General features: G+C 39.0%; 1 protein-coding gene across 3 annotated transcripts in view; it reads left to right on the top strand.

The window, feature by feature from the left end:
* The window catches only part of col12a1b (collagen, type XII, alpha 1b), a 145,334-nt gene that overhangs the window by 88,640 nt on the left and 29,636 nt on the right, over window positions 1-27,058 (top strand). For all 3 annotated transcript variants that reach the window (XM_042503436.1, XM_042503434.1, XM_042503437.1), the window contains 17 exons: window positions 493-632; window positions 4,832-4,961; window positions 6,218-6,360; window positions 8,383-8,512; window positions 10,393-10,512; window positions 11,458-11,604; window positions 12,550-12,666; window positions 16,161-16,313; window positions 17,286-17,360; window positions 19,003-19,142; window positions 20,168-20,291; window positions 20,381-20,524; window positions 20,948-21,112; window positions 21,218-21,256; window positions 21,354-21,492; window positions 24,272-24,414; window positions 26,571-26,680. In XM_042503436.1, the coding sequence (XP_042359370.1) occupies window positions 493-632; window positions 4,832-4,961; window positions 6,218-6,360; window positions 8,383-8,512; window positions 10,393-10,512; window positions 11,458-11,604; window positions 12,550-12,666; window positions 16,161-16,313; window positions 17,286-17,360; window positions 19,003-19,142; window positions 20,168-20,291; window positions 20,381-20,524; window positions 20,948-21,112; window positions 21,218-21,256; window positions 21,354-21,492; window positions 24,272-24,414; window positions 26,571-26,680 (2,159 nt within the window). The remainder of the gene's footprint in view (window positions 1-492; window positions 633-4,831; window positions 4,962-6,217; window positions 6,361-8,382; window positions 8,513-10,392; window positions 10,513-11,457; window positions 11,605-12,549; window positions 12,667-16,160; window positions 16,314-17,285; window positions 17,361-19,002; window positions 19,143-20,167; window positions 20,292-20,380; window positions 20,525-20,947; window positions 21,113-21,217; window positions 21,257-21,353; window positions 21,493-24,271; window positions 24,415-26,570; window positions 26,681-27,058) is intronic.

The following is a 27,058-nucleotide window of genomic DNA, read 5'->3' as shown; positions in this document are numbered from 1 at the left end:
GCCCACTGCAAAGACAATTTATTCTTCCATTAAATGCTTTTTCTTGATGAAAGCCAGAGGATTCGGAAGTTATTCCAACATCAGCTTGTTTTAATTCCAAACTTAGACAGACCAAAGCAGACAGTAACAGATTTATTTTTTTAATTAACTTAAAAGTTCGCTGGGGTTCTGACCTTTTGTAAACAGTTTGTAGAATTTGGTTTCAAGTTGGTTCTGTAGCTTTTTAAAATGCAGAACCTAAACTGACAGTCCAATCCTTGGCTTGACATTGGCTCTGTTTCTGTTCAGCACTTTACTTACTAACAGTGACATTTTCAGGAATGTAATCATTAGTGTTTGTAAATCCATCAGCATTAGTCGTCATTTTCTAGGTCCTAAAATGGGATGCACTTGGAACAAACCCTTCGTTTTCATGTTTGGTTGCTAAGTGAGAAAGTCAACATGTCCCCTCCTTCCTCACTTCGCTTTCTCTTAACCTCTGTGACCCTCCAGTCCCAAGAACGCCACCCAGGAACATCCAGGTGTACAACCCCACCCCCAACAGCCTGAACGTGCGCTGGGAGCCTGCCTCAGGCCGGGTTCAGCAGTATCGGGTGGTGTATTCCCCCCTGAGCGGATCCAGACCCGAGTCGGTGAGTAACTCTCTACAGGCTGTTAAAACACAAACTGTCATTAGCAGCAGAATTTGCCTCAAGGGCAGGAAGAGGTGGTTTCCCCTGAGTTCACTGTCTCTGCTCTCAAAGGATTACAACTACAAATGTAAAGACAAGAAATAACTAAATCTGGCATGTTGTTTTACTGTTAAAAATCTGCCAGTAACATTGGATTATCCTTTTTTTTTCATGGCAAATTAACTTGTTGCACAGGCTGCAGGTTGACTCTTGCAGGTTGGATGTGACCTGGCTCCAAGATATTCTTGAGATAAGTGAAATTGTATTGGAAAATTGGGAATTATCTCATCCCCCCAAGCAGTCATTGTCTTGCTTGTTTTAAGATAAAGAAAATATCATGAAAGATAAGGCTGCAACTAATGATTATTATCTTTATCAGTTAATCTGCTGATTATTTTTTTCTATTAATCAATTGTTCATCTAGTCCTCAGAATACCCTCAAATTATGAAAATGTCCCTGAGTCCAAGTTGGTGTCATCAGATGCTGTGTTTTGTCTGACCAATAGTCCAAAACCCAAATATATTCAATTTCCAGTGAGATAAAAAACTAATAATTTCATGAAAACTTGCAAACAAAAGCCATGTTCCATGTTCTTCTAAATGAAGTGTACCACAGCAGAAGTGAAGACTCGAGTCACATAACTCATACAAGACTGAGACCCCAGTCATGAAAGTATTTAATTTTGTGAGGGGTACATGACTTGTTTAGGACATGAACCACTAAGTTTAACTTGAGACTTGATAGTCTTGACATGGCTTTTGACATAGGACTTCTTGAGCTTGGCTTGGGACTTGATGGTCTGGATTTGAGACTTGACTTGGGACTGTTTTTTTCTAAATCATTGTCATATAATCATTTTTTTAGGTGTCCTCACTCTAACACTCTAAAATCCAACAGGTCTGTTGACTCAAGGCAGCAGGCGGAGCTCTCACAAGTTTTTTGGATTATTTTTCCATCCGCTGCAGTTTGTCACTCACGGGGTGGATAATTGATCTGTTGATTCCTTGACAGCTGATCAGATCACATCAGTCTCTGACCGAAGAGCATAATAAATAACTGAATGGTATATATATTCCAATAGCGCTCCTAATTAAAAGTCCATTTCCAGTGGCAATGGGTAATTTAGTTGTGGCAGCCCATCACAAATAAATGTGGGAAACCCTGACTTTATTCTTAACTTTGGACTTAACTTGAGGCGTTTTGGTCTTGACAAGGTACTTGACTTGAGACTTGTAGGTCTTGACTTAGGACTTGACTTGAAGCTTTTTGGTCTTGACTTTGTTCTTAACTTTGGACTTGAGTTGAGGCGTTTCTGACTTGACTTTGTTCTTGACTTGAAACTTGAATGGAAATTTTTTGGTCTTCACGTGCTTTTTGAATTGAGATTTGTAGGTTTTGGATTGGTTCTTGGTTTGAGAGACTTGAAGCTTTTGACTTGGGACTGGACTTGAGGTCTTTAGGCCTTGACTTTGTTCTTAACTTTTAACTTTTAGCTGTTGGCGAGGTTCTTGACTTGAGACTTGTGGGTCTTGACTTTGTTCTTTACTTGAGTTTAGTAGGTGTTGACTTTGGATTTGACTTTTTCCAACTCTAGATTTTCTTTTCATGCTGTAAAGCTGCATATTGAGTGATAACTATCCATAGCCTTACTGTCACTAATCTCATAGAATCCAGTTGCATTTCCATTTATTTTCTGAGAGTTCAAACGAAGTTGCATCCATCTCTTATGATTAAACCAGTAAAATCAAAGCGAGGTCAAAGCTTTCACCGGGTTGGTCTACTTCACGGGAACAGCAAGTTGTGCATTTTGGCCGTTCTTATTATGTTTCACTAAGTTTTCACATTGATGTAGCACAGATGTTTGAGCAGGAGTTTTTATTGTGAGGCTCTTAAATATGGAAATCATGATTTGTCAGCTTTTTGTATTCCTCCATCAGCACTGATTTCATGCACCAGTGCAAATATCTGGACTGCAGGGGAGACAAAAGGAGGCTTTATTTCCCCAGAAAGAGTCTGAACTCGGTGACTGAAGTTTGGAAATATTGCACAGCGGACACATCTGTAGCTGACATCAGTGAAAGCTCCTATGGTTGACATTTTTGGGCCATAAGGCTCTAATCTAATTTGGCTGTTTTTCATGATTAGGCTCTGCTTTGATGATGTTGTGAAGCTAATATTACTGTACAGTTTATCATTCCTCAACGTCACCATACTCAGGGGTTTATTATCTCTTGTAGTCACCACTTCCTCTGTCTATTTTCACTTATGCTATGTTTTATTTTAATTTACTTTAATTTTGTTTCGGTCTGAGAGGAAGTTGATTTGGCAAAGACACAGAGCAGACACAATGATGCTCTGAAATACAAAAATTAACCAACTCTTGATGACTAATTCAAAATAATTGAGCTCAAACAGGCCCCGTTTTACATCACAGGGGTAGACGCTGCTGTGAGCTTTACAAAGGAATTCATCAACTATATAAATAAATGAGATTTATAATAGACAGTGCAACTTTGAAAGAGAACATTCTATACACCTTATGGCCAAAAGTATGTGGAAACTGTAAGATTACACTGGTATGTGATAGTTGAACACGTGATTCCAAAACCATGGGCATGAATCTGTTGCTCTAACAGCCTCCACTCTTCTGGTTTGATTCTTTCCACCAGATGTTGAACCTGGCTGCAGGGATTTGCTCTCACTCAGCCACATGAGCATTTGTGAGGTCGGACACTGATGCTGGGTGATAAGATCTGACTCACTTTCAGAGACCCAGTGTCATCCCAAAGGTTTCTGATAGGATGAGGTCAGGGCTCATATATTGTGTAGATTTCCATAATCACAGATTCCACATACTTTTGACCATACAATGTGCATGCTTCTGGGTTATTGTCTGCATTCATTTGACTCAAGGATCAAAAGAAAACTACCCATGAGCTGGAGGTACGTTAGTACAACCTTAGAAAGTGTGAACACCATTGAGGGGTCAGCAAGGCTTACTTGCTAACTATTACACTGTTAGATAACATTTAGGTGCCAGCATATGACTCAGCGTTATAGTACAAGCATCCTCATCTTTTAACTTGTCTTTGTGGAAAGTTCAGAGCACAACATGCATGAAGTTCATCCCCCACTCGCTGAATGTCATGGTAGGAACAAGAGTAGAGTAGACAACAAAAGTCATCAATAAAAATGCTTGTTTTCGTCATGGGCTTCAACATTTTCAACACTGAACTAACATCACAGATGAAAGTTTGTACTTATGAAATCGTGAATATCATTTAAGCAGATCATTCAAGTTGAATCTTTAATACAGTAAACGTAACACCTTTTAAAATCCCATTAATTGCCCTGAAGAACTCTTTGGCTCCATTCACAAAGATTTACCTCAGCCAGTGAGGCTACATCTTAACCCTTTGAGAGCAGCTCTCAGGAAATGACTGTTTGACTGCACCTAATGTAATTCATCGTGTTTTTAAAGGACAACAGCCAGTACATTGGCCTTACTGTGGAGTTGACTGGAGGGATTTGACCCCAGGCCAGCAGTCGTGCTTCCAGTTGTGGGATCTCAACCACATCATCACCGAGGAACCCGTTTCATGGCCCGATCTGCCAGAAGCTTTGGGTCCAAAACGCTTTGAGATATTTGCTTTAACCAAAACAAAAGCTCGGGATGAGGGGGGACTTAAGTTCAAGCAGCAGATATATTTCCCATGATGTAACGGCTCTGAATTTCATGGCCCACAAACGGGGATAGATACCGTGATAATCCCAGTGACAAGAGACAGTCTGCAGTCATCCTTGTTGTTAGAAAACACGTCGAGCTACGTGTCCTAACCTGCATTGAGCTGCTGACAGACGCTGTGCTCTCCAGCCGCTTCCTCGCAGAAACTGTTTATCCGTCAGTCCACTTACTGAATGAATGATTTGTTCGGTGTATAACCACCGAGGCCTTTGTTAGTGTTTCAGGAAAACTCTGGCAGAAAAATGCTTGGGAAATAACTGGGATGAGCAGTGAAGTCATTATGTACATTATCACTGCCAGATCTTTATGTAATGCATGAAGAGGCTCATTTGAATTGGCAAACTTTCCCTGCTGTGGCTGTCACCATGTTGATGTCTATGTGTTTTTTGAGCCTTTGGTTTCTTCTTCACAAAGGTCCTGGTTCCAGGAAATATCAACAATGCCTTCCTGGACAACCTGATCCCAGATACTCCCTACTCGGTCACTGTCTCGGCTCTGTACGCCGACGGAGAGGGATCGCCTGTTAAGGGCAACGGCAAAACGCGTAAGCACTATCTCACATACTGACACTGTGTACAGTCAAGTGACTGACTCCTATTGATCATCATTTACATCTACAATGAGTATACATGGATGTGTAAAAGCTTCCTGTTTGCACTGCAATATGCGTCCATCTCAACAAGCAAGGTCATCAGCGTCCACATCTAAACAAATCTTATCCTGAGTGACACTTTTGACAGTTATTTTTGAGTCACAAAATAAGAATCTTTATTGGGTACAGTATGTCAACGTGCTGCGGCAGGAGGACGCCATTACCATTTTCACATCAGCTAAGTGATGTATTGGTTACTTCTATTTCATGTGTGCTTTGCTTCTTAAATGGTTACCCGTGTACTCTTAAACTTGAGTTACTTTCAGGTGACATCAATCTTTTCTCGTTGACTTTTAAATGAAAACTATGCCTCCGGAGTCAGTTGAGTGGTCAAAACAGGTAAAAAAATAGTCATAAATTAATCAATTAATCAAAATCTTGTTGAAACTAATTTTGGCATACTAACCATTAACATTAGCTTTAACTAGTCATAGCACTACAGCACATATGTCTGTTTAATTCAACTTTATTTAAAAAAATATAGTTTCAACAAAATGATGAAAAGCTGCTGGTTACTCCTGTTTACTTCACATTACCACCTTAATTGATAACAAAACAGAAGTTACATCAACTGTCTTTCTTCAACATCTGTCTGACTTAAAGAATTAATTAAAACAGCAGCTTAATGAACACCACTGAAACTATACTAACGTAAAATAAGCAAATGATATTAGAATTCTATCCCTTAATTCGTTTTTTTAAATTTAATTTTCTTTTATGTTCTAACTTATTTTAATGGAAAATAGAGAAGCTCTGTGAAAATTTTGAGAGTAATCCACTGGTATAACTTGAAACGGTCTTTGCATTTATTCATCTCTTGGGCTGCCCTGCCTTTACTTTGTTCTTGCTAAAAAACAAAGGAATACAGGAATTATTTTCTCTAAAAAGACATTTTTTTGATGTGCTTTGCAAAGGTGGTTTGTTAAATTGAATTGAAAAAAGACTTTGGAAAATTCATAACTCAAAAACAAGTTGAGGCTGACCACATGGATGGATTTTTTTCCACAGTAACGGACAATAACTTTTAGACTCAGATTACATTACTCATAATATAACGTAAATATTTTATAGTGTACAGAGAGTCGCAGTGTGTCGTCACACATGGTAAAAGTTGTTGCACGGGTTAATCAAATGTGTTTGTGCTGCAGTGCCACGTAGCGGACCCAGGAACATGCGTGTATTTGATGCCACCACCAATTCCCTCACCATCGGCTGGGACCACGCAGAAGGTCCCGTGAGGCAGTATAAGATCGCTTACGCTCCCATGACCGGAGACCCCATCACAGAGTTTGTAAGTACACTGCAAAAAAAAATTTCTATGACACCAATCACAAGGATCTGTGTAGACAAAATGACATCACCATCAACACTCAACATTTTAGAGTGAAAATGTAAAAAAACGCAATAGTCCTGAAAAAGGAACAAGTTTCATGGTGGTTCAGTATTGTTGCAGACAACCCAAAGAAAGCAAAACTTTGACAGTGACTTTAACTTCTGTTCTGTAAGCAAAAGCTCACCACATTTCCATTATTTTAATTATGATTAAGTCCATTCTCATAACAATTTCTAACTCACTTTTGTTCAAGTTTAAACTTGTCCAGTGTCTCTTTATGATGCATTTATTAGAGAGGTGACACGTTTTTCTCTCCCAACAGTTTTTGGTTAAAAAGGGGTCAACATATGCTTTTTTTATAAGCCGTCTTTGTTGAATTTCATTGCTGCTGAGGCTGCAGTTGACTGTCAAGAAAAGCCTAACCTATAAACAAACTGAGAGCACACTTTAAAACACTTTAAAAAATCAGAAATTACAAGGATTCTCTATGTGAGAAAACTTTTAAAGCTGTAAGATTTTAAAAGAAATTTCTAAAAAATACATCAGGAAAACTCAAGCTTTTTTTATTCACCGGACCCTCTACATTTCAGCAGTAATGAGAGACTTATATCAGGTAATGACATTTTTTAAAATTTTGGATAAACTCTTGATTCACTTTCCCCATTCAACCTTTGCCATGACGTTCCATACAAACTATGCGGTGAAGTCACATCTCAGGATTCCCTTGGCTTGTTCAGGTTATAAATCACCGATTAGTGAGACTAATTACGGGCTCTGTTAAACAAACACTACAATTTGGGCCATAATAACATTATTAATAGTCCTAACTAATGAGTTGGACTGGCAGTTAGAGGGCGGAGATGGCCCAGCTGTGTTCCCCCTCCACTTGTTAGTGAAACACCTGTTCTGTATGAGTCAGCTAACTGCAGCGGAGGGACTCCGATGAAAGGATTTCTCCAGACTGAGACTGACTGGGAGCTTAACCATTTATAAATGCATGCAATTATTACAATTTAGCATCTGTGGTTAATGGAGAAGGCTTGGGTTTGTACACAGCCTCCAAAAGCCAACTGAACTGCAATTTTCTGCTCCAGACACAAAATGATTCCTTCCTGTTTGTTAGAGATTACTCTGCCAAAGAAATGGGAGACAGTTTTAAGGATTAGAAGGTAAATTCCCCAATTCAGCATTTCATAACACCAGCAACTCCCTCAAAATTTCCAGACTCTTTAAGCCAACCAGTGTAGATATATTAGACTGAAAACACAGGGACTACTCATGCTCTCAGTTATTGATGAAAGGGAAGTTCAGGGGCATTTATACATCAGTTTGATCTGCGTAAGGGGAAAAGACTAATAGCAACTAAGTAGTATTAAAATTGTGTAAAAGTGTTTAACCAGTTTGAAAAATACATTTGGCCACAGACAATTAGTACAACATTCTTGCACACTAGAAAGTCTTATGGACAGGGGTCGCTGGTCAGTCTCTTGTACTCACTTTATTTATGACATTTCAGTTCTCAAAATTGTGTCAGAAAAAACTCACAATAGCCTGATTTTGCTGGTTAAAATCTCAAAGCCCCCATTTTGTTATTTGATCAAGAGACACCAGAAATGTTTATATTGATTTATGCATAAAAGCATAAATTGCAAAAATCAAATTATGTAATGCAAATTTCATTAGAAAAATGGTAAAGAAACCAAACACAGCACACTGAGAGTTTATCCATGAAGTGGCAGCTTTTGTAGTGACTGGAGTCACTGGGCTCAGGTTCTCCCAGTCAGCCTAAATGACCCTCCCTGCATACCAATTACCTGCAACAGCAGAGCAAAACAAGGCACAAACAGAGCACAGGGCTGTCACAACATCTCTATGTAACCTTCCTGTTACCTAGGATTCTCTGGATGTAAAAACAGTCTTGCTTGAAAACTTTTCTTCTGTGTCTGAAAACCTCTGACTCGGTCGTGTTTTGATCCTCAGACTTCGGTTCCAGGAAACAGAAACAATGCCATGCTGCAGAATTTGCTCCCTGACACTCCGTACAACATCACTATAGAGGCCATCTACCCAGAGGGTCCCGGAGGGTCTCTCAATGGAAACGGACGTACAGGTGAGGCAGCCACACAGTAAAACAGATTCAGATGTTATAGTGAAAGCAGCAGGATTAGGAGCAGCTTCAGTACTCTGTTTGTCTACACAGGATGCGGTCAAGCACAGTACTTTGTGCTTTGGCAGTGCTCTGAGGCTAACACTATAAACTGTTAAAAAGTAAAGGGGACAATGGCTTAAAGCTTTACATGTGTAAAGCATGAGTAGACTTTAAACTGCAGCCTGTAGCAGTGGAGTTTTAAAAAGAAGTGTGTTTGTTCATGAGATAGATGACTGAAAGGCCTCCTGTGCAGACATAACTTCAGACTTTGCTACAGTAATTTTGCAGAGGCAGATTTAACTATACAGCAGGTTTCTCAACACATCTGCAAAAACTCCTGAAGCACTTCTCCACCATCAATCCATATAAATATGTTACAAACAAATGTCACCTTGCCATTAGATCACAAATACACAACTTTCAGTGGAACTTCAGTGCTATGAGGAGCTGATTGTGCCACAGACGTCATGTATTCAGCTCTGTTGTGAAGAAAGTATGAGTGGAACATACTTTTAGAGCTAGCTTTCAAACTTAAAGTAGATAAGTATTTGATAAAAGAAACTCTCCGTGGAGAATTCCTTTTAAGAATGTTGTTTTATCTGTAATATGGGAATAAAAAGTGCCCCTTATAAGTAGCGTACAATCGGAAGAAGATGCACTCCAGTTTGCTTTAACACATTTAATATGAGAGTGAAAGAAGTAAGACGTGAGACCTCCCTGCATCTGCGACTGCATCAGTATCTTGCTGTGGTTACACAGTCTGTTGAAGGGATTGAACCTGTGAACTCAGTGTCACGGCTCGTTCTCTCGAAGCCTCCTGCTGCTGATGCAACAGTTGAGTTAAACACCGACAGCCCGTGGCTCTGCAGGCCAGCAGTCCTGCAGAGAGGAGTCTGTGCAGTGAAAATAAATACAGTAGACGTACATTAGTCAACAGTGCCAACACGTGTTAGTGTGAGGAGTTCGGACCACTGGGATCTCACAGGAGCCAAACTGGGAGAGCACTTTACTGGTGAGCGGTAGCATTAGTTACACAAACAATAGAAACTTGCAGAAAATGTGCCAGGCGCTTTCAGGCATTAGTCCAAGTCAGAATTTAGCAGCCGCTCTGCTTACTCTGAGCCTGAGTGTTATCACATATTATGACTTTCGTTAATAGATGGAAGGGGAATACATCAGCAACAATGGAAGAGATAGAAATGTTGAGCCAGGAGCTTGTTTAGTGTGGCGTTTTAATGTTTGATTTAAAAAAAAAAAAAAGCTCAGAAAATGTCACTTATTTTAACAAAGTTATCAGTATAACAGTGATTTTTAACAAAACAGATGTCAGTTTTTCATTAATGTGGAAGTTTTTCTCCCATTTGACCGTTTTTTCGACTTTTTGCTCTGTTCAAAATTTTGTAGGTTAACTTAAAACGTGTGCAAAATTGTTTATAAGAAGAAAAATGCTTCCTCATAATACCAGCTACTGACTGAATCTTTGACATTTAAGTGATAATGTTAAGCTTCAGGCAGGTACTTTTTATACACTGTAACTTGTTTCATTTAGATGAATTGACATTGTGATTAAAACAAACAATTCGCCTTTCAGGCTTCCCAATTTAAGATGCTGTCACTTATTTAATGGGAAACCCTTAAAAAAACAAAAACATTTCCACCAGTCAAATCAGAAATAAGTTTTAAAAAATTTTCTTGTTGCCAAATTAATACAGTAGACCTAAAACAACAGACCTAAACATCTGAAGTTCCAGCTCACTTCACCTCCAGTCAAATAATGTGGAAATGGAAATATAGCCATTTCCACAGCCTGCTTGATGACATGGGTCTCCTCTCTGTCGCAGTTGGCCTGTTGAGTCCCAGAAACCTTCGTGTCTCAGATGAGTGGTACACCAGATTCCGGGTGGCATGGGACCCGGTGTCAGCTCCCGTCCAGGGATACAGACTCATCTACGCTCCTCAAGGTGAGACTATCCATCACATGCTATTTGCTGGTAAAAACATGTGGATAAAGGTTGACTGAGGATTTAGGGCATTGGTGCCTAAACCTTTCGGGCTGTTTGTTTAGAATGAAACACTTTTTGAATTATTTGTTGAATTATGTATTTTGAGCTATGAGCAGATTGATTCTTTAAATGCTTTTTGGATGCCCTGAGATTAAAACTCTTCGATATTTTTAATAATTAAGAGAAAGATTAAATCGAGGAAACATTGGAACTGCTTCTTTGAATAAAATAAACAAAAAAAAAGCAGAAAAATAATGTTTTTCAACTGCTGTAATGACTGCACAGCAAGTATTTTTACATATCCCTTAGAAATATAAAAAAAAACCTCCAAGTGACACATTATGTTTTGTTAAATATGTGTTAATAAAATGGTGTCTAAAGATCTCATCGACACCTGTTTAAAACAACTTCAATTTCAAGGTCCACTTACTAGCTTCTTCTGGAGCTCATGAGTCAATCACATGGTCTTCATCAGCTGACAGAGTTTGCTCAGTTGGAGATGGATCTGCTGACATGTAAGCTCAGTAGCTGTTATGACTTCATCCATAGCACTTTTAGGGCTTCTCTCATTCGTGTTGGCTTAAAGCCTGAAATTAAAGTCAGTGTGATACTCAGGAAATTGCTGGTAAGCAGATCTTGAGTAGGGATTGTTTCACTCAGATTGTGAAGAATTTGTGCATGAATGGGCCGATGTTGAACTTGGCTTCTGCTGTGAGTTACCATCTGCAAAATGCTTCCCAGATAGCTGTGATGGCTCCACAAACATTCTTTGATGTTTGTCTTTTGACTGTGAGATGAGTGCGAGTGTTTGGTTTAGTTACACACTGACAACAGCTCCAGTAATTATACATAATTCACTCCTGCACATTCTCTCTTTCAGTTCTCGTGCTTTTATCTTTCCAGGCACAAACCAGCCCATAGATTTCTTTGTGGGCGATGTGACCTCCTACACACTGCACAACCTGCTGCCTGGAACCACCTATGATCTTAAAGTGGTGGCTCAGTACGTCGGCGGCATGAGTAGCCCGCTCCCTGGGCAAGGAACAACACGTATGTACAGTTATTGTGTGTGAAAAGAGCTCTACTGTCAAGAAATGTTCCAAATCATGACACATTTACTCATTTATGCCATCTAGCTGAGCAGATGGTTTTGCTCTACTTGTGCTGTTGCTCCACTGCTGATGTTTCTGCATGCCAAATACAGTACATACAAGTACAGTTAAGGGAGTTTTATTTGTGGCAGCAGTGACTTAAAACTTAAAACTTTTGTTGGATTTTTGTGAAAAAACAAAACATTGACACTTGACTTTACATATAACTTTAGATTGCAAAAACACCATCAAGTAGTCAAAGCAGTTTGTCTCAGCTTTTTTAAACCACTATATAGTCTGTGATGTGTATTCAGAGTGCGCACAGACTTTTAAAATTTCCTTATGAAGACTTGTGACTTGACTTTGACTTTCCCCACAGGTTGGGGATTTGCCTTAAAAAACCTGATCTGTCTTGGACCCGTCCTTAATGACAAACAACTCTGGTTTATGGTGTATTGAAACATTACAAAAATTAGTGAAAAGCACTCGAAATGTAAAATTGAATAACTCAACAGCAACATGCCATTCCAGAAACACTGTCCCAGTTAACATGGGTGCTGCCACTCTGTTGGAGTGGCACCTGAAAGCATTAGCAGTGGAGATACCTAAACCTCAGAAGCTACTTGTGTTGGCACATACCACCAAGGATCAGAGAAAATTTTTGTTTCTTTAACTTGGGTGTATCTGGCCCTTTAAATGTCTTTTTAAGGTTAAGACGATTTTTCAGTGGCACAGGACATTAAAAATGCATCTGTCTGAAACGATCTGAAGTCTACATACACCGGGGCAAAATCTTTTTAAACAAAAATCTGGAAATGCACCATATGAACAAATAGCAACTTACACTTTAAAGTGTTTCAAAGTTTGTTTTATTGGCTGAAATGTTAATATCTTTTCTCTGCAGTGTTCCTCAACGTGACCAACATTGAGACCTACAACGTCGACCATGACAAGTTCTGCATCAAATGGAGTCCTCACAGGGCAGCCACTTCGTACCGCATCAAACTCAACCCTGCGGACCGTAAGTCTCCTCCATTTTCACTATATACCTCTTTTCCCTGAATGTTTTTGAATGCAGCCATTGGTTTCCATTTATTTCCATGTGATATAAATCTTGATTAACAGAGTCTTTGCAGTGGCGTATCCTTTTTGGAAGCCAAAACCCCCACATTTTTTGCATTCTCACTTGATGAACAACCTCAGCAGTTATCAAAGTTGTTGCTTGGTATTTTTTGTCAGTGGTTATTTAATTCCACTTTGAATAGCGGCAGCAACTGTCCCTACTAATTGCAAAACCTGCAACAGATGCATTCAATTTATGTGTGCACCTGAAACCAGTGGTGTGGTCCACTTGAACACTCAGATCCTGATCGGAGGTGACTTGTTTAAGGTGATGCATGCGGTGATCTGTGCAATAAGACTCCCAGCAGATGTTAGGAGGCATATCTCCAGATGAGGTCACCTATGTGGCCATGGATGCTACAGATCCTTCACAGCGTTTAGTAGACTGTGTCGACCATTGGGATCATGTCTAGACTTTTTTTTCTCCTTTCAGAGACTGTTTATCTTTCGGCCTCCTCCTTGTGATTATTACTCAAAGCAGGATGCAAGTTTTGGCGTGGATTGAAAGCGTCCGACCACCAGGCTTTAATCGTGTCTCTGTCTGCAAAGATTACATCCTTTTCAATTACTGCAGGGTCTTTGTAACCCATCTGGTTCATATTCGCACATGGACACGGGTTAGCGGTTAAAGAGAAGGGAAAAACCAGGAAAGGAGCATCCATATTTAAATATCTATATGGTAATCATTAGTCATTCAGACCCGCTGTGACGGGTTGCCAGAACAAATATGGGTCTGCTAGCGTGAGACAGATGATAGCTCTAACCACTACCAGAGGATCAGAAATCCTCTGCCTGAGAGTCCGTCCCAGTGAGAGGCAGCAGACTGTGCTCTCAAGTCAACAAATCAGTCAACTGTTTGTTCTCAAGTGGAAAGGCAAACAGCGCTTCGAGATGATGGTAAGAGGTGGAAAAACTCTGAGCGGCGAATCGTGAGGTCTTCTCCACTGAGATTTCCTTCATATTTTAAAAGCAATGGAAACACTAGTCAGAGGAAGATGTGGCTGCCAATTTTTAAAGAGTTATCTAATAACCAGCTGAAATATCTCAGGGATTATATTTTGTCAACATCACTCTTTTTAAAAATCTTTGTGTATCTTCTATCTTGATAAATGTGGGCCACTGTTTTGGAGTAGATATGAGCAAGTGGCATGTGTTTTTCCAGAACAATTTAAGTGACTTGTTGATATTACAGAGCTTATCCTGAAAGTATTGCATCACCAGGGTCATTTGACAGAGAATGATGCAATCCTTCTTACTTAAGAGTTGATTTGGTGAGCCCAAAATACTGGAAAACAGCAATCATCATCTATGGCAGCTGTCTGCAATAAACATGGTTTGTTTGTTTGTGCTTACTAGAATGCACAGTGTAAATAGGAAACCTTATTTTCAATATATCACTGCCCAGCCGTGCAGAGATATAAACATTTCACTGCAAGGGTCAGTTGTTAAGTTTGCTCATTGCAGAGATGTTGCCAAGGTTGAGTGCTTTCTGTAGAATTACAGCCGCATTAACTAATCTTTTATTTGTCTGCTGTTAGCAACAAAACAGAAACTACAGCAACAGTGACAAGACTACAAATGGAAAAAAGCCCAAAGGCTCAAATAAAGTGTTTCCCTGTATGATGGTGGCTTGTAATGGACACAACTTTACCAGTAATGCCAGTTTAACTGCATTGATTGAATATTTTACAAAACGAAAGTTACAGAAGTGTTGTAGAGCAAATAAGACAAATTGAATTCATGAACAAGAAAAGCTATCGGAATACACAACTTAAAAGGCCCTGAATACGTATTTTCTCATAACAGTTTCCTAAAATGAGCAAAACTGGCGTACACAAAAAACAGTTTTCTCAAACATTATGACATTAAACATGAGAATTTTCAGTCTGTGTCTGAGATCTTTTTCCCTGATGAAGATGATGAAGTAGATGACTTTGTGTGTTAAATCCTTCAATAGTATCTAAATGTTTTTATTTTGATTGTTATTCTGCTTTCCTCCTACGAGGGTCAATGCAACAGCATGACTGGCGACATTATCACAAAATTGCTGTTGAAGCGCCCAATAAAGGAGTTTTGTCGTCACAGGCTCGTGTCTGCTACTTGCCACAAAATGACAAATATCATTGGAAAAACTACAGGCAGGTCAGCTTTGGTTTGTAGCGCTTCATGCCTGTCAGCAATGACAAGTGTCGAGTATTAGTTTGTAGCTTCACCAGCTTCTATTGAAAATTACTTGAAGCCTGTTGCTGTGTCACTTGTAGTGTGAGCACAGCATTACTGTCATTATGAATCTTTAAACATCCCTCCCAGATATGTAATTTGTTTCTAATGTGGGAGTTGTTTTCATATCTAGAGTATGAACAGCAAACACCCCCAGCATCAAGTGAAGTAGGAATAAGCAACACGAATATAGAGGGACTTTAATGTTACAGAGAAAAACTGAAGATTTGAAACCAAGTTGTTGAGATTTAAAAAAGAACTTTTAAGATGCCAAATGTGTGAAACTCAGCAAGTATTTCTCAATAAATTAAAAGCATACAGACTGAAATGGAGCACAGGAACCGCAAAATGCTGCAAAACAAAAAAATGTGAGGCTAAAATACAGCCTGAAGTTGCCAACATTATAATCCAACGCGCCCAGTTGTTCCTTTTAAAAGCCAAAAATGTAAGCACCTGGGGAAGTAATCTTTGACTCACTGGTAATTATAATTAATGCTATCATACCCCTGGAGATACATATACTGAATGAATATCTTACTTTTCACCACATATATTAATCTTTCATGATGATTCAGAGCTAAAAAACGATATAAAACACACTGGGTGTGGTTTACAAGGCTGAAGCTGCCACTTTTAAGTCATCCAGTACAAACTGAACCTCCTCTGCCTCACAATGTCTCTACCTCTTTCACTCAGTGGCTACAGTGACAGTACATGAGTCAATGTTTCCCTTAAATGTAATTATTCAGATTGACAATTCCTGCAAAAATGTTTAAATGAACAATAAGTGATGGGATATGGTGTCTTGTTTAGGTTTATAATATGCATACTGCACCACTAGTAATCTGTTTAGTCTTTAAATTAAATTCTGAAGTAGCAGTTTTATCACAATATACAGTTATTGGGTGAACTTTCTGTTTACTCCACAAAATTGTTAACATCACTTGACTCTGGAAAGATCTGAAAAGTTTGATCAAACACTTAAGTGCCTATCAAGGGATGAGAGGGCAGAGTGTCTTTTTAATAGAGCATCTTTGACTTAACTAAAGTGGTTGTGCATGCTCAAAAAGTGTGTAAATATTCTGCAAAGAGAGTGTTTACATGACAAGTCTTTTTTTTAAATTACATAATATAATAAAGGCATTTAACAAATCTTTTTCCTTTGCCCTTTAGCCTCTAGTAAAGGGCAACATGAGATAACCATCCCTGCCGGTGTGCCTCAGTACTGCTTTGACGGACTCTCTCCTGATGCACTCTACACCGCCACTGTCTTTGTCCAGACCCCAAATCTGGAAGGGCCAGGAGTCAGCGCCAAAGAGAGAACATGTAAGTTTTGCAAAATCATATGAAGTCGTTGTATAACTTAAATCGTCACTGAAATGTAACACTTGGATTGGAGGTTTTTATCTATTATTATGCAGATGTTTTTTCAAAAGGTGGAGAGAAAATTAGCCTAGGGAAAATTCTGGTGAAACTAAAAGAAATGTTTGAAACTAAGCATAAGTCTGCTGAATCCCACAATAATCAGTGGTAGAATGTAACCAAGTTCATTCACTCAAGTACAGTACTTAAGCACTGTTTTGAGGTACTTTAGTTGAGTATTTATGTTTTCTGCTACTTTGTACTTTTACCATACCTGGCCTCACCTAATCGGTACTAACATTAAAACATTGTGCCTACATTATATTAGAGACAAATGCTCATTGAATCTAAGACATAAAATAAAGTATAAGAAAGACACTGGAATAAATTAGACTTTCTGTGTTTAGATATGAACAATGCAATTACAAATTGCAGATTTTCTTTTACTTGATTGTATTATTTTTCTGTAAATGTTTGGCAATGTACTTATGTGATTGAAGACAAATGAAGAATGTCTGTTTTTCTAATCAAATGTTTAATGAAAATCAAACTGGACATGTTTGAGATATTATATGACATATAAATGAATTAATTTTAATGTTTTTTCATGTTTTTATGAACATCAACCAGCAGCTTCCACATCTCTAATGGAAAAACAGACATAAAACCCCCCAGAGCCTGTCACGTCACATTTATAAAAGCAAACAAGACTGTATTAACAAGCTACATCTTTCCAACACGCCCAGTCAAAATGTGCACCGTGGTGTCTGAGATATGAAGCATGATTCAGACTCTCTGCATTATACAAACACTGAGTTACATCACCTCACAGCACTGATCCAAAACAATGATTTCATCACACAACGTGTTTACTGTTGTTCTGTATTTATTACAAATATGTTGATGGCAGTTTGTAACTGTTTTTGTTTCTCATAGTGGTGAAGCCAACTCCAGTTCCAACGCTCCCACCAACCCCAACCCCTCCACCCACCATCCCTCCAGCATGGGCAGGTAAGTGAATTCTTTGCTCTCAATTAAAGTCCAGCTGAAGCTATAGTTCGTTTTTTTTTCTACAGCATACAGGTCTGTGTTTCCTGATGGTACCCATTACTGTGAATACACCAGTTACAATGCAGTTATTATAATTTGCATAAAGCAGTAAGGATCTTGTTCTATTGTAGGCCGACATTCATGAAGACTGATCTACATTAGAGAAGCTTCAGACTTTAATCAACAGCCCACTTTAGCTTTCTGGCTAATGTCTCCTCGCAATCTATAAATATGGACACATGTTGTGTTGCATCTTGTCTGAGCAAGCGACCAAACAAACATCTACCAGGAAAAACGTACTGCTTAAGTTTTATAGTTAGTTTTTTGGTCAACTGCAGTGCATCAAACACTGTTAAAAACTTACCTGCAGTTGTCAAAGGTTGCAAGTTTAAATGCTGAATGTTGTGGTGCCGACAGCCAGATCACACCGGAATTTAAAATCATGTATTTATAATCAATCAATCAAAAAAATCAATTGATTTCAAGAGAACAACACAAATTGTGTCCTTGCTCAAAAGGGTTAAGTTAATCTGAGAATTTTCCATGCTAAATTGAACTTCAGTGAACTTTGACACACTGTTTTACACCTTTGACTGGCAGAGCTGAGCCTTAAGGAAACACTAAGCCAGAGAGTCCAAAATGGAGAAAGCTATCTTGACTTGTTGTTTTTTATTGAACTTTCTCTGTCAGGAGACAAACTGCTCCAAAAAAGAGACAGTTTGTTGACTGCATTTTGCCATACGTCTTAGTGTGAACACACTTATGCACCTAAAATAGCATAGTATAACTACAGAAGTATGTAATCTGAGAGTTAGAGAAAGTGTGAGCGTGGGATGCTTAAGAAAGCAGAGGAGATGCTCCCAGGACTAAAAACTGCAGTGCCACATTCAGAAACAGCAAATCCAACATCCCGATTAACCACTATGAGGAAAACCTGGATCATCTCATGACTGAATGGATCAAGTCTTTTCATTCAAGCTCAGCTCTGATTGGAAACTCCTCAATGCAGAGTTTTGGCTGAAGCAATGGTTTGAACGCCTTTTTCCTCTGGGTCCCACTTGTGCCAGCGGTGAATTAATAGCTGCCACATGTGCTGCTGGCCCTGTAGGGCGCAGGAAGGGGAACACGCCCCTTAAAAGGAAGATAGACCTGTCCAAGGAATCTGTTTGTGCCTTGTATTGTGTAAAACTTGTTTTTTAAATCTGGGAGGAAAAGATAGAGAAAATTACAAAGTATGCTGCATCACATAAGGCAAAGATTATTCAAAGCCTTTTTGCCCAATTCGTTTTTATCTGAGAGGAGCCCATTAACGAGAACTCAATTTCAACCCTTCTGGTGACCAAATGTTGCTTGTTTTTGTTTTGCCTGCGTTATTTTTTTTTCAGTGAAGCCCATAATTACTATACATGGACCCCATCTCGTCATTTTTCTCAATCCTTTTTTTTTTGTTTCAGATGACTTTTTTCTAACGCGCGCCAGCTCGCAAACGATAATTATGCTTTGTGACAATGCCATTTTCTCTGCTGGTGTTTGTGATGCTCCCATGAGGTCTGGCCACTGGACTTTTAAAGCTCCATATTGACTTGTTGTTTTCTTGCCTCAGTGTGCAAAGGTGCCAAAGCAGATGTAGTGTTCCTCATTGACGGATCCTGGAGTATCGGCGAGGAGAGCTTCACCAAGGTCGTGCACTTTGTCTCCGGCATGATCTCTGCCTTCGATGTCATTGGACCTTCAGGAATGCAGGTTTGTATGAATTATATAGCAAGACATTGATGTGCTCTGAATCCATACATATACAATAGTTTCATTTTTATTTTCACAATTAAAACATACAGTAATATAGCTCAGTGGATGTGTGCAGGGGAGGAAGGGGAAGCCGTGGGTCTCATAAAAGTCTTTCACAGTATGAAAAGATTCAGTCACATGTAATCATAAAAATTCAACAAGGAAAAACAAACATGAACAGCAGCAGTTAAAAGAAATATAAAAAGGCAAAAGGGAAAAAGAGAAAATGAAAATAAAGTTAAAAGAATAATACAATGTTTTTTAAACAAATCCTGTAGACAAGCCATACAATAAGTATTTGATTTTAAACTGATAGAGAAAATGTATGTAATGGTATATTGATACCAAATGTGCAACAATAAAGTAAATGCAAGTCATCTGAAGACGTGCAAGATTATAAATCATCTGAGAATTGACTGAATATTTTTGGATGGTGTTACTGTATCAAACATGATAATGTTGTAAAAATACTTTTATGGTAGGATGGATTAGTAGCACTAATCCATGTGTTATCATAATATTTGAGTATGTCAAGTATGTTCAAAAATGCCTCTAGCAGTTTAGAGCAATTTATCATTTACTTCCAAAGACTCTTGTGTTCATCTGGATAAAGAAATATTTTGTTTGCTGCACCATAAAAAACATTTCTAACCTGTTTCCTAAGTTGGGACTCTGTTAACTAATCCAAAAAACGATTACAGCTGGAAGAACAATATTTCCTGTTTCAGTTATATGCCATGAAACAATTTTAAAAGCTTTCTTATTGGGTATATTTATCTATATTAATGTTACTCTCTAGTGTTTTATATTTCCAGCGCTGACACTGACTGAATTCTAACCAAATGTTCTAAATCTTCGTACATAATAACACATTTCTATTTGTGTTGCAAAATACAAAAGTATTCTTGTAACTTTGACATTGTATATTTAACTGTGCTTGACCTAACTTCTTGCTAATATCGGCAATGTGACTTTCCAAACAGGTGTCATTTGTGCAATACAGCGATGACGCAAAGACAGAGTACAGGTTGAACGCATATCTGGACAAAGGTATTGCCATGTCTGCAACTAATCAGATCCGCTACAGAGGAGGAAACACCAAGACAGGTTCGATCACACAACATGTGCCGCAGTGACAAAGACCATCCATCAGACAGCCAGTTGTTTTCCTGACACAGTTTTCCTTGATTGCGCAGGAGTGGCGCTGAAACACACCTATGAGAAGGCCTTTTCTGTTGAAAATGGAATGAGGAGAAACGTGCCAAAGGTAGTCGTGGCGATTACTGATGGACGCTCTCAGGACGAGGTGAAAAAGAACGCTGCCAAGCTGCAGCACGCAGGTAACAACCAAAAGGATCCACGATTTATCACAAGGACATACAACCGGATCTTAGTCAATATAGGACCTGAATCCCATTTTTACTAACTTCTTCATGACTCCATAAATGTTTCCCGTGACAGTTGAAGTCAAGTGACCTGTTAGAAAAGAGGGCAGTGTGAGCTCTTAGCACCAAGGACTAGTTTGTTGGACAATAACTTAATGTTAACAGACTAAAGACAAACAGCTTGTACCAATCTGAGTAATGCACATTACTGAGACTGATCTGGTTCACATTTGTGCAGATGGTTTCCCTCGCTCTGGGATAATTTCACAGAGTTAGGGGCAACTGGAGGCTGAAGTCATACCAGTGTCCTGTGGCCTCTTAATTTACTAACCAGTCTGTTAGTTTGTTTTCTCACTGATTTCTACATCCTCTCCCCAGGTTACAGTGTTTTTTCCATCGGTGTTGCTGATGTGGATTTCGTCGAGTTACAGTCGATTGGCAGCAAACCCAGTGACAGACATGTCTTCGTTGTGGACGACTTTGATGCTTTCGACACCATCAAAGAAAACCTGATTACCTTCATTTGTGAAACTGCATCATCGAGTAAGTTAGCACAATATTTACTGCAACAAAATAGCCTGAAAATTGGTCAAGGTTTCTGAATTTAGGGCAAATTGTTTTGAATGTCCTTCTTTCTTGTTTCCACAGCATGTCCCCTGATTTTCCTTAATGGATTCACTTCACCTGGTAAGTCCAAACAATGATGTAGAAAGCATAAATTAATTAGCTAAGAAATTAAATCGCTCATTTTTTTTTAAAACTGTCCCGAATTACTGTGTTTCAGGCTTCAGGATGCTTGAGGCGTTCAACCTGACAGAGAAGACCTACAGTTATGTTAAAGGTGTCTCTATGGAGCCGGGCTCCTTCAACAGCTACACAGCTTACAGACTCCACAAAAACGCCTTCCTGACTCAGCCCACACTGTGAGTCTCACATGATAGCACTTTTGTCTTGTGTTGTTAGCAGTTCTTTTTTTCTTTTTTTTTATATTTTGTTTCTCTGGGGAAGGTTGGGCAATCAGTGTCATTATATTGATTTAAGTATGTCATAAAGGAAAACTGCTCTGGGGGCTGAAATTACTTCATAGTGACGATGTAATACAACAGGTGGTGGTAAATTAAAAACCCCTGGTAGCAGTTGCATTTATTAAACACATCAGAATGTGTTAATATTTTACTTGTCATGCAGTAATTATCTTGTAATGTTGCTACTTTGTAGCTTTTCTACTTAGTGGTTCTTAATTGTAGAAAATGACATGGCATGACTCTATGAGGTCAGTGTCTTGGCTAGTTTATTCATTTTGGTACCGAGAGCCTCAGTTCATTCTTAAGTCCAGGTTAGACTCTTGTTCTCTTTATTTGCTGATAATTGGGTAACTACTGCTGCACTAGATAGTGAAATGTAAGTACTCAAACTTTTTAGCAACAAATAATACAATGATTTCTTTGTTAGCATCCAACAACAGCTTTGATGAAGTTTTGCAAATGAGAAAAATACTTCTCTAACCTAGCTGGCACCGGGTGTCAATATGAAGTAAGAAATACATTGGACTGTCATCATCGGACAGATGTTAAATTTTGGTTGCAATAAAATCATGTTGACGATATTGCAAACCTCAAATGACATTAGAATTTTACATTGTGTTGACATTACCTTTAATAATGTTTGGCTGATTTTCCATACCATGCGACTAAATGTAATTATTTTGTATCAAGATGACGTTGGTATGAGATGTTTGGAAGACATTGGATTATGGTTACTTAATAACACAACTTGAAACCATCAAAATGTCAACATCGTCTGTCGTCAGTATTCTATGTGATACTGATGTTGACTTTAGATGTTGTCCGAACACTGAAGTTTGTCTTCCGACGTTACAACCTAAATTCAATCATATTGCAAACTCTGTTGGCATTGGTGGCCAGATGGGAAGCTGCTGAATACTAACTAAGGAGCCTAACTGTTGTTTTATTTGTGTTGCCCGGTACAGAGGAAGATACACATAAGTCTTGGGACAGAAGACTTAAATGTCATGTTCATGAGACATTTTAAAAAGCCTCTAAAAGAAACTACATTGTCTGTTTAAAGCTAGTGGAACAGTGGCCTGCTTACAATGGGTAGATTAGACTGTCAGCTGAGCTAATGAACTAACAAAGATAACTTAGCATGACTATTGTGCACTGTTCCAGTTCCTCCCCTTGAGTAATGGTTCAACAAATGAGGGTGGAAGCCACCATTTGAATGATTCACTGATTTATTTTTTGTGAATCGTTTTTGTGGTCTGTTGGTAGCATGACACTGAAATGCAAAAAAAAAAAAAAAAAAAAAAAAACCCTCACAAAATATGGCAAAAATACAATGCCTGCCCAGCTGTGTCCTGACTGTTTGAGCTCATTCTCTTTACAAACTGGGTCAGTGGATTTACGATGCACTGTGAAGTCATGCAGCAGCAACTGAGCTGCAGGTCATGACACAGCACAGTCTCCCTCCTTCCTCCTCTCTGAAGCGTCCATCAGGCCACTGAGTGCAAACCCAGCCGCGAACTAGACTGTTAATACTGGCCACCACCCAACAAAGGCGTCCCGTATCCAGACAATCACATGCAACACCAAAGTGGTGGAAAACAGCTTGAGTTCTGACTGTTTACCAAGTTCGACTTTCCAAGATGTGTAGTGACATCAGAGGGACAAATGGGAAACATCCTGCTTTGATATATTAAAAAAAAAGATCCAGTGGTGGAAACATTATTAAAATCCTGTTACTCATGTAGAAGTAGCAACACTTCATTACAAGAGATTTATTAGTACGCTAAGTTTAAAAACAAGTCTAACCATTAAAATATGGTTGTGTATGTAGGGTTAAGATCGACTGATATGACTGACAGCCTCACAACAGCTATAACCTACTTTTTAAAATCTGTTGGCTCTGAAAGCCAATATTTCTTACTTTCTTGAATGTGTCACCTGTCTTCATTTCCAATAAGCTTCGCCTGGTGTACTCAGGTGCTCTGATTCTGTTCATGCATGAATACATTTTAGAGAAGTATTCCGATCCCTTACTGATGTAGAAGCACTTATACCACACAATGAAAATACTTAAATACAAGCAAAGGTCATGTATTGAACACCTTATTTGAGTATAAAAGTATAATCAGCAAAATGTACTTACAATCAAAAGCTTAAAGTAATCATTGTGCAATAAAATGCTCCATGTTGCCCTTTTATTACTGTAAGTGATGTGTGTGTTGCATTTTACGGCTGTAGATGTGTAGAGTGCTAATTTTAACTCCTTCCTAAACTGTTCAGTCTAAGGCAATGCATCGTATTATATTAGATCATCATATTTATCACAGTTTATAACAAACTAAACGACATATTTCAAAATAAATAATAGTTTTCTCTGGACAGCAAGGGGATGAAAAGTTATAATCTGTAAAGTAACTACAGTCAGACAAATGGTAAAACTTACAAAATTTTCCTCTTAAAAGTATAAATATGCATTAAAGGAAAGACGCAAGCAAAGTACAAGTGTCTTGAGTTTGTACTTAAGTATAGTATTTAATAAACTTTACAGTGCAATATTTATGCAATATTTTACAGTTCCATTTTACCAATGCTCACTGTTACCTATCTTTGTTCTCTTTAACATCCCTGTTGCTCTCAGTCAGTCTGGATTTTTATCTTGACATGTCATTTCTTGCAGAGAGGTCCACCCTGACGGTCTTCCCCAGGCCTACACCATCATCCTGATGTTCCGCCTCCTGCCCGACTCGCCCAAAGAGGCCTTCGACATCTGGCAGGTGTCAACCAAAGATCACAAGCCAGAGACCGGCGTCACTATCGACCGTAAATAACATCCTCTTTTCTTATCCAGTGATGTGTGTGTGTACTGGGTATTGGCATGAAAATAGCATGGAAATGTGTGAGTGGATGTGAAGCAGCTGTGCCTCATTGTGTCTGTTCATGAAAAGAGTTGAGTGGGGTGTAATGAGCCGGCTGTGGCCCTCCGGCTGCTTCGGTCTCAGTTGATAACCGAGCCGACTCCTTTTTACCACAAGAATCTCATGTCCTCGGCCCGGCTCAGCTGGTTCTTTTAAAGCCTCTGTTTCAGCCTGTCAGCAGGACTTTATGCTGGGCTTCAATGGCAATCCTCCAGTGACGATTGTTCTGGTTCTTGAGTAACAACCCCTGGACGACACCAAGGTTCAGATCCCCCAGGGAGAAACAATATGCATTATTAAAGGAATAGTTTGGCATTTTGGGAAATATTCTTATTCACTTTCTGGCAAAGAATTAAATGAGAGAATTGACAGTCAATGGTAAATGTTTCCTCCTGTTAACAGTGTTTTTGCTATGCTAAGCTAACCATCCCTTGGCACCGGCTTTATATTTAACATACAAAAATCAAAGTGGTATGAGTCCTTTCATCTAAATCCCGGCTAGGGAATAATTGTATTTCCCAGAATGTCAAACTTTAACTTTAAAGCTGGGAACTAGTGATAGGGACTAAGTTTGAAATCAATATCACAGTACTATTTTGGGGATTTTGATACATTACATTATGACAACTCACAATTGAAATCTCAGTGCATTTATGCACTCAGTGCATTTATGCACTGAGATTTGCAAAATAATCTTGATGATCTCACAGATATATTATTAGCATTGTCTGAGTTAAAGACTACAGTTTTTTACTTTAAGTTTGCCTCAGGAGTTTGAAAGATGTGGCCATTCATTAGGCAAGGAGACCAATTTGTCTGTCATCAGGCCATTAAATGGCCATTATCAGCAGTGATAAGTGTCATAGATAGGGGTTAGTAGGGGCTGCAACACCCACTATTAGGCTGAGAATACCCTTATCAGGCCATGAAATTAAACTGTCAGAAGAGCTGTCCTTCCACATCGTTTCAGCGCCCAAACCTAAGAGAAGTGAAAGCAAAATCTCACTGGCAACAGCCACTAAAAGGGCTGATAGTGGCATTCTGTACCTGTACCAGTAGGTGTAACAGGCCCCTGCAGACCCAAATCTATGTGGCTTATTACTAAAGATAACAGCTGGGTTGATAATTTCCCGATCAGGTGGGTAGGGAGGCTCTAATGAAAGATGCTATTGAGTCGCATTATAACGTGTGGGATCCAGTGGTTTTGGAGCATGATCCATGTTGTTGACTAAATATGAAATCATCCCTGTTTCTCCAGTTTTGACCATTCTTTTTTAATTAGTCTCTCGTAAGTCTCCCAGATTTGTTGAAGTAAACAAATAAGTTCATATCACCTTAGGGCCGAGCAAGATCCTGCAGAATTGTGTTTTCTTTTGCAGCGATTTGACCATCTCCCAATGCCCTGCTTATTTCTCCCAGTAAACTCCCATCATTTGCATTGCCCTCAAATTTATTTCTATGTAATCGTCACACACCAGTCTGTAATTTTTTTAAGTTTGTCACCCAAGTTGCCAGATTGTTTATGAAACACAATTTGCGCAAATTCTGCACATTACATACAATTTTAACACATCTGTCACGGCAACCTCGCAAACTACAACCCTATTCAAGGGGCATGTGCGCAGCTGGGCTCTGCACACAAGGGATTTATTAACTTATTTGTGTACTTAGTCAGAGATGCAAGTTTGATGTTTTCAACTGGCAAACCTCTGGAAGAATTAAAATAAAATTTTGATGGTGCTCAGCCTTATTTTCAGGAACCAGCTATTGTACAAGACAGAAAAACTCACAGCCAAAGGAAGCAGGAAACTGCCCAAACTGCTTGTGCATCAGTAGCAGCAGTTTGTTCTACTTATGTAAACATGTTTTTATTTATTTATTTATTTTTGCATGATTTGACATTTTTACATTTGAGTGACGGATAAAATCCAGGTCTATTTTCAGGAGTTTGCATGACAATTTAAATAATGTTTGTGCGAATAATGCAAAAACTTAACACTCTTTGCTGAGGGCAGTTTCTTTAAATATTTAACCACGGTCTCTTTTTGTCTCTCTGCTCAGCTTCCAGCCAGACTGTGTCTTTCTACAACAAAGACACACGTGGCGAGATCCAGAGAGCCACATTTGACAATGAACATGTGAAGACGATCTTCCATGGGAGCTTCCACAAGGTAAGAACCAGCATAAGTATTTAGAGCACACACAAACTGTAGGTTGTTGATCAGTGCTGGATAAACTCCAAAGGAGACACTCAAGACAAAACTGACAAACCTGCTGCATTGAGCAGACGCCAATTAATGGGCAGAAAAGATGCTTTGACAGCAGTCCGTGTGGGTATATCGGTTTTCAATCATAGTTAAGTCGAATTGAACCAAGCTGAAAGTCAAATGTGTCTTTCGCATTATATAATGTTTTTCAGTTCTAGGCATGACCGGGGCGTGACACATCAATAGAATCACTCCGCTTTGTTCTTGCTGGACGTCCCGAGGTCATACAGATACTGTGGATACCTGAGATTCCAAATGTGTTGTATATTACAGTGAGAGCAC

This window comes from Plectropomus leopardus, chromosome 16 (assembly GCF_008729295.1).
Source record: "Plectropomus leopardus isolate mb chromosome 16, YSFRI_Pleo_2.0, whole genome shotgun sequence".
Taxonomy (NCBI): domain Eukaryota; kingdom Metazoa; phylum Chordata; class Actinopteri; order Perciformes; family Serranidae; genus Plectropomus; species Plectropomus leopardus.
This window is presented reverse-complemented; position numbering and strand designations above follow the sequence as displayed.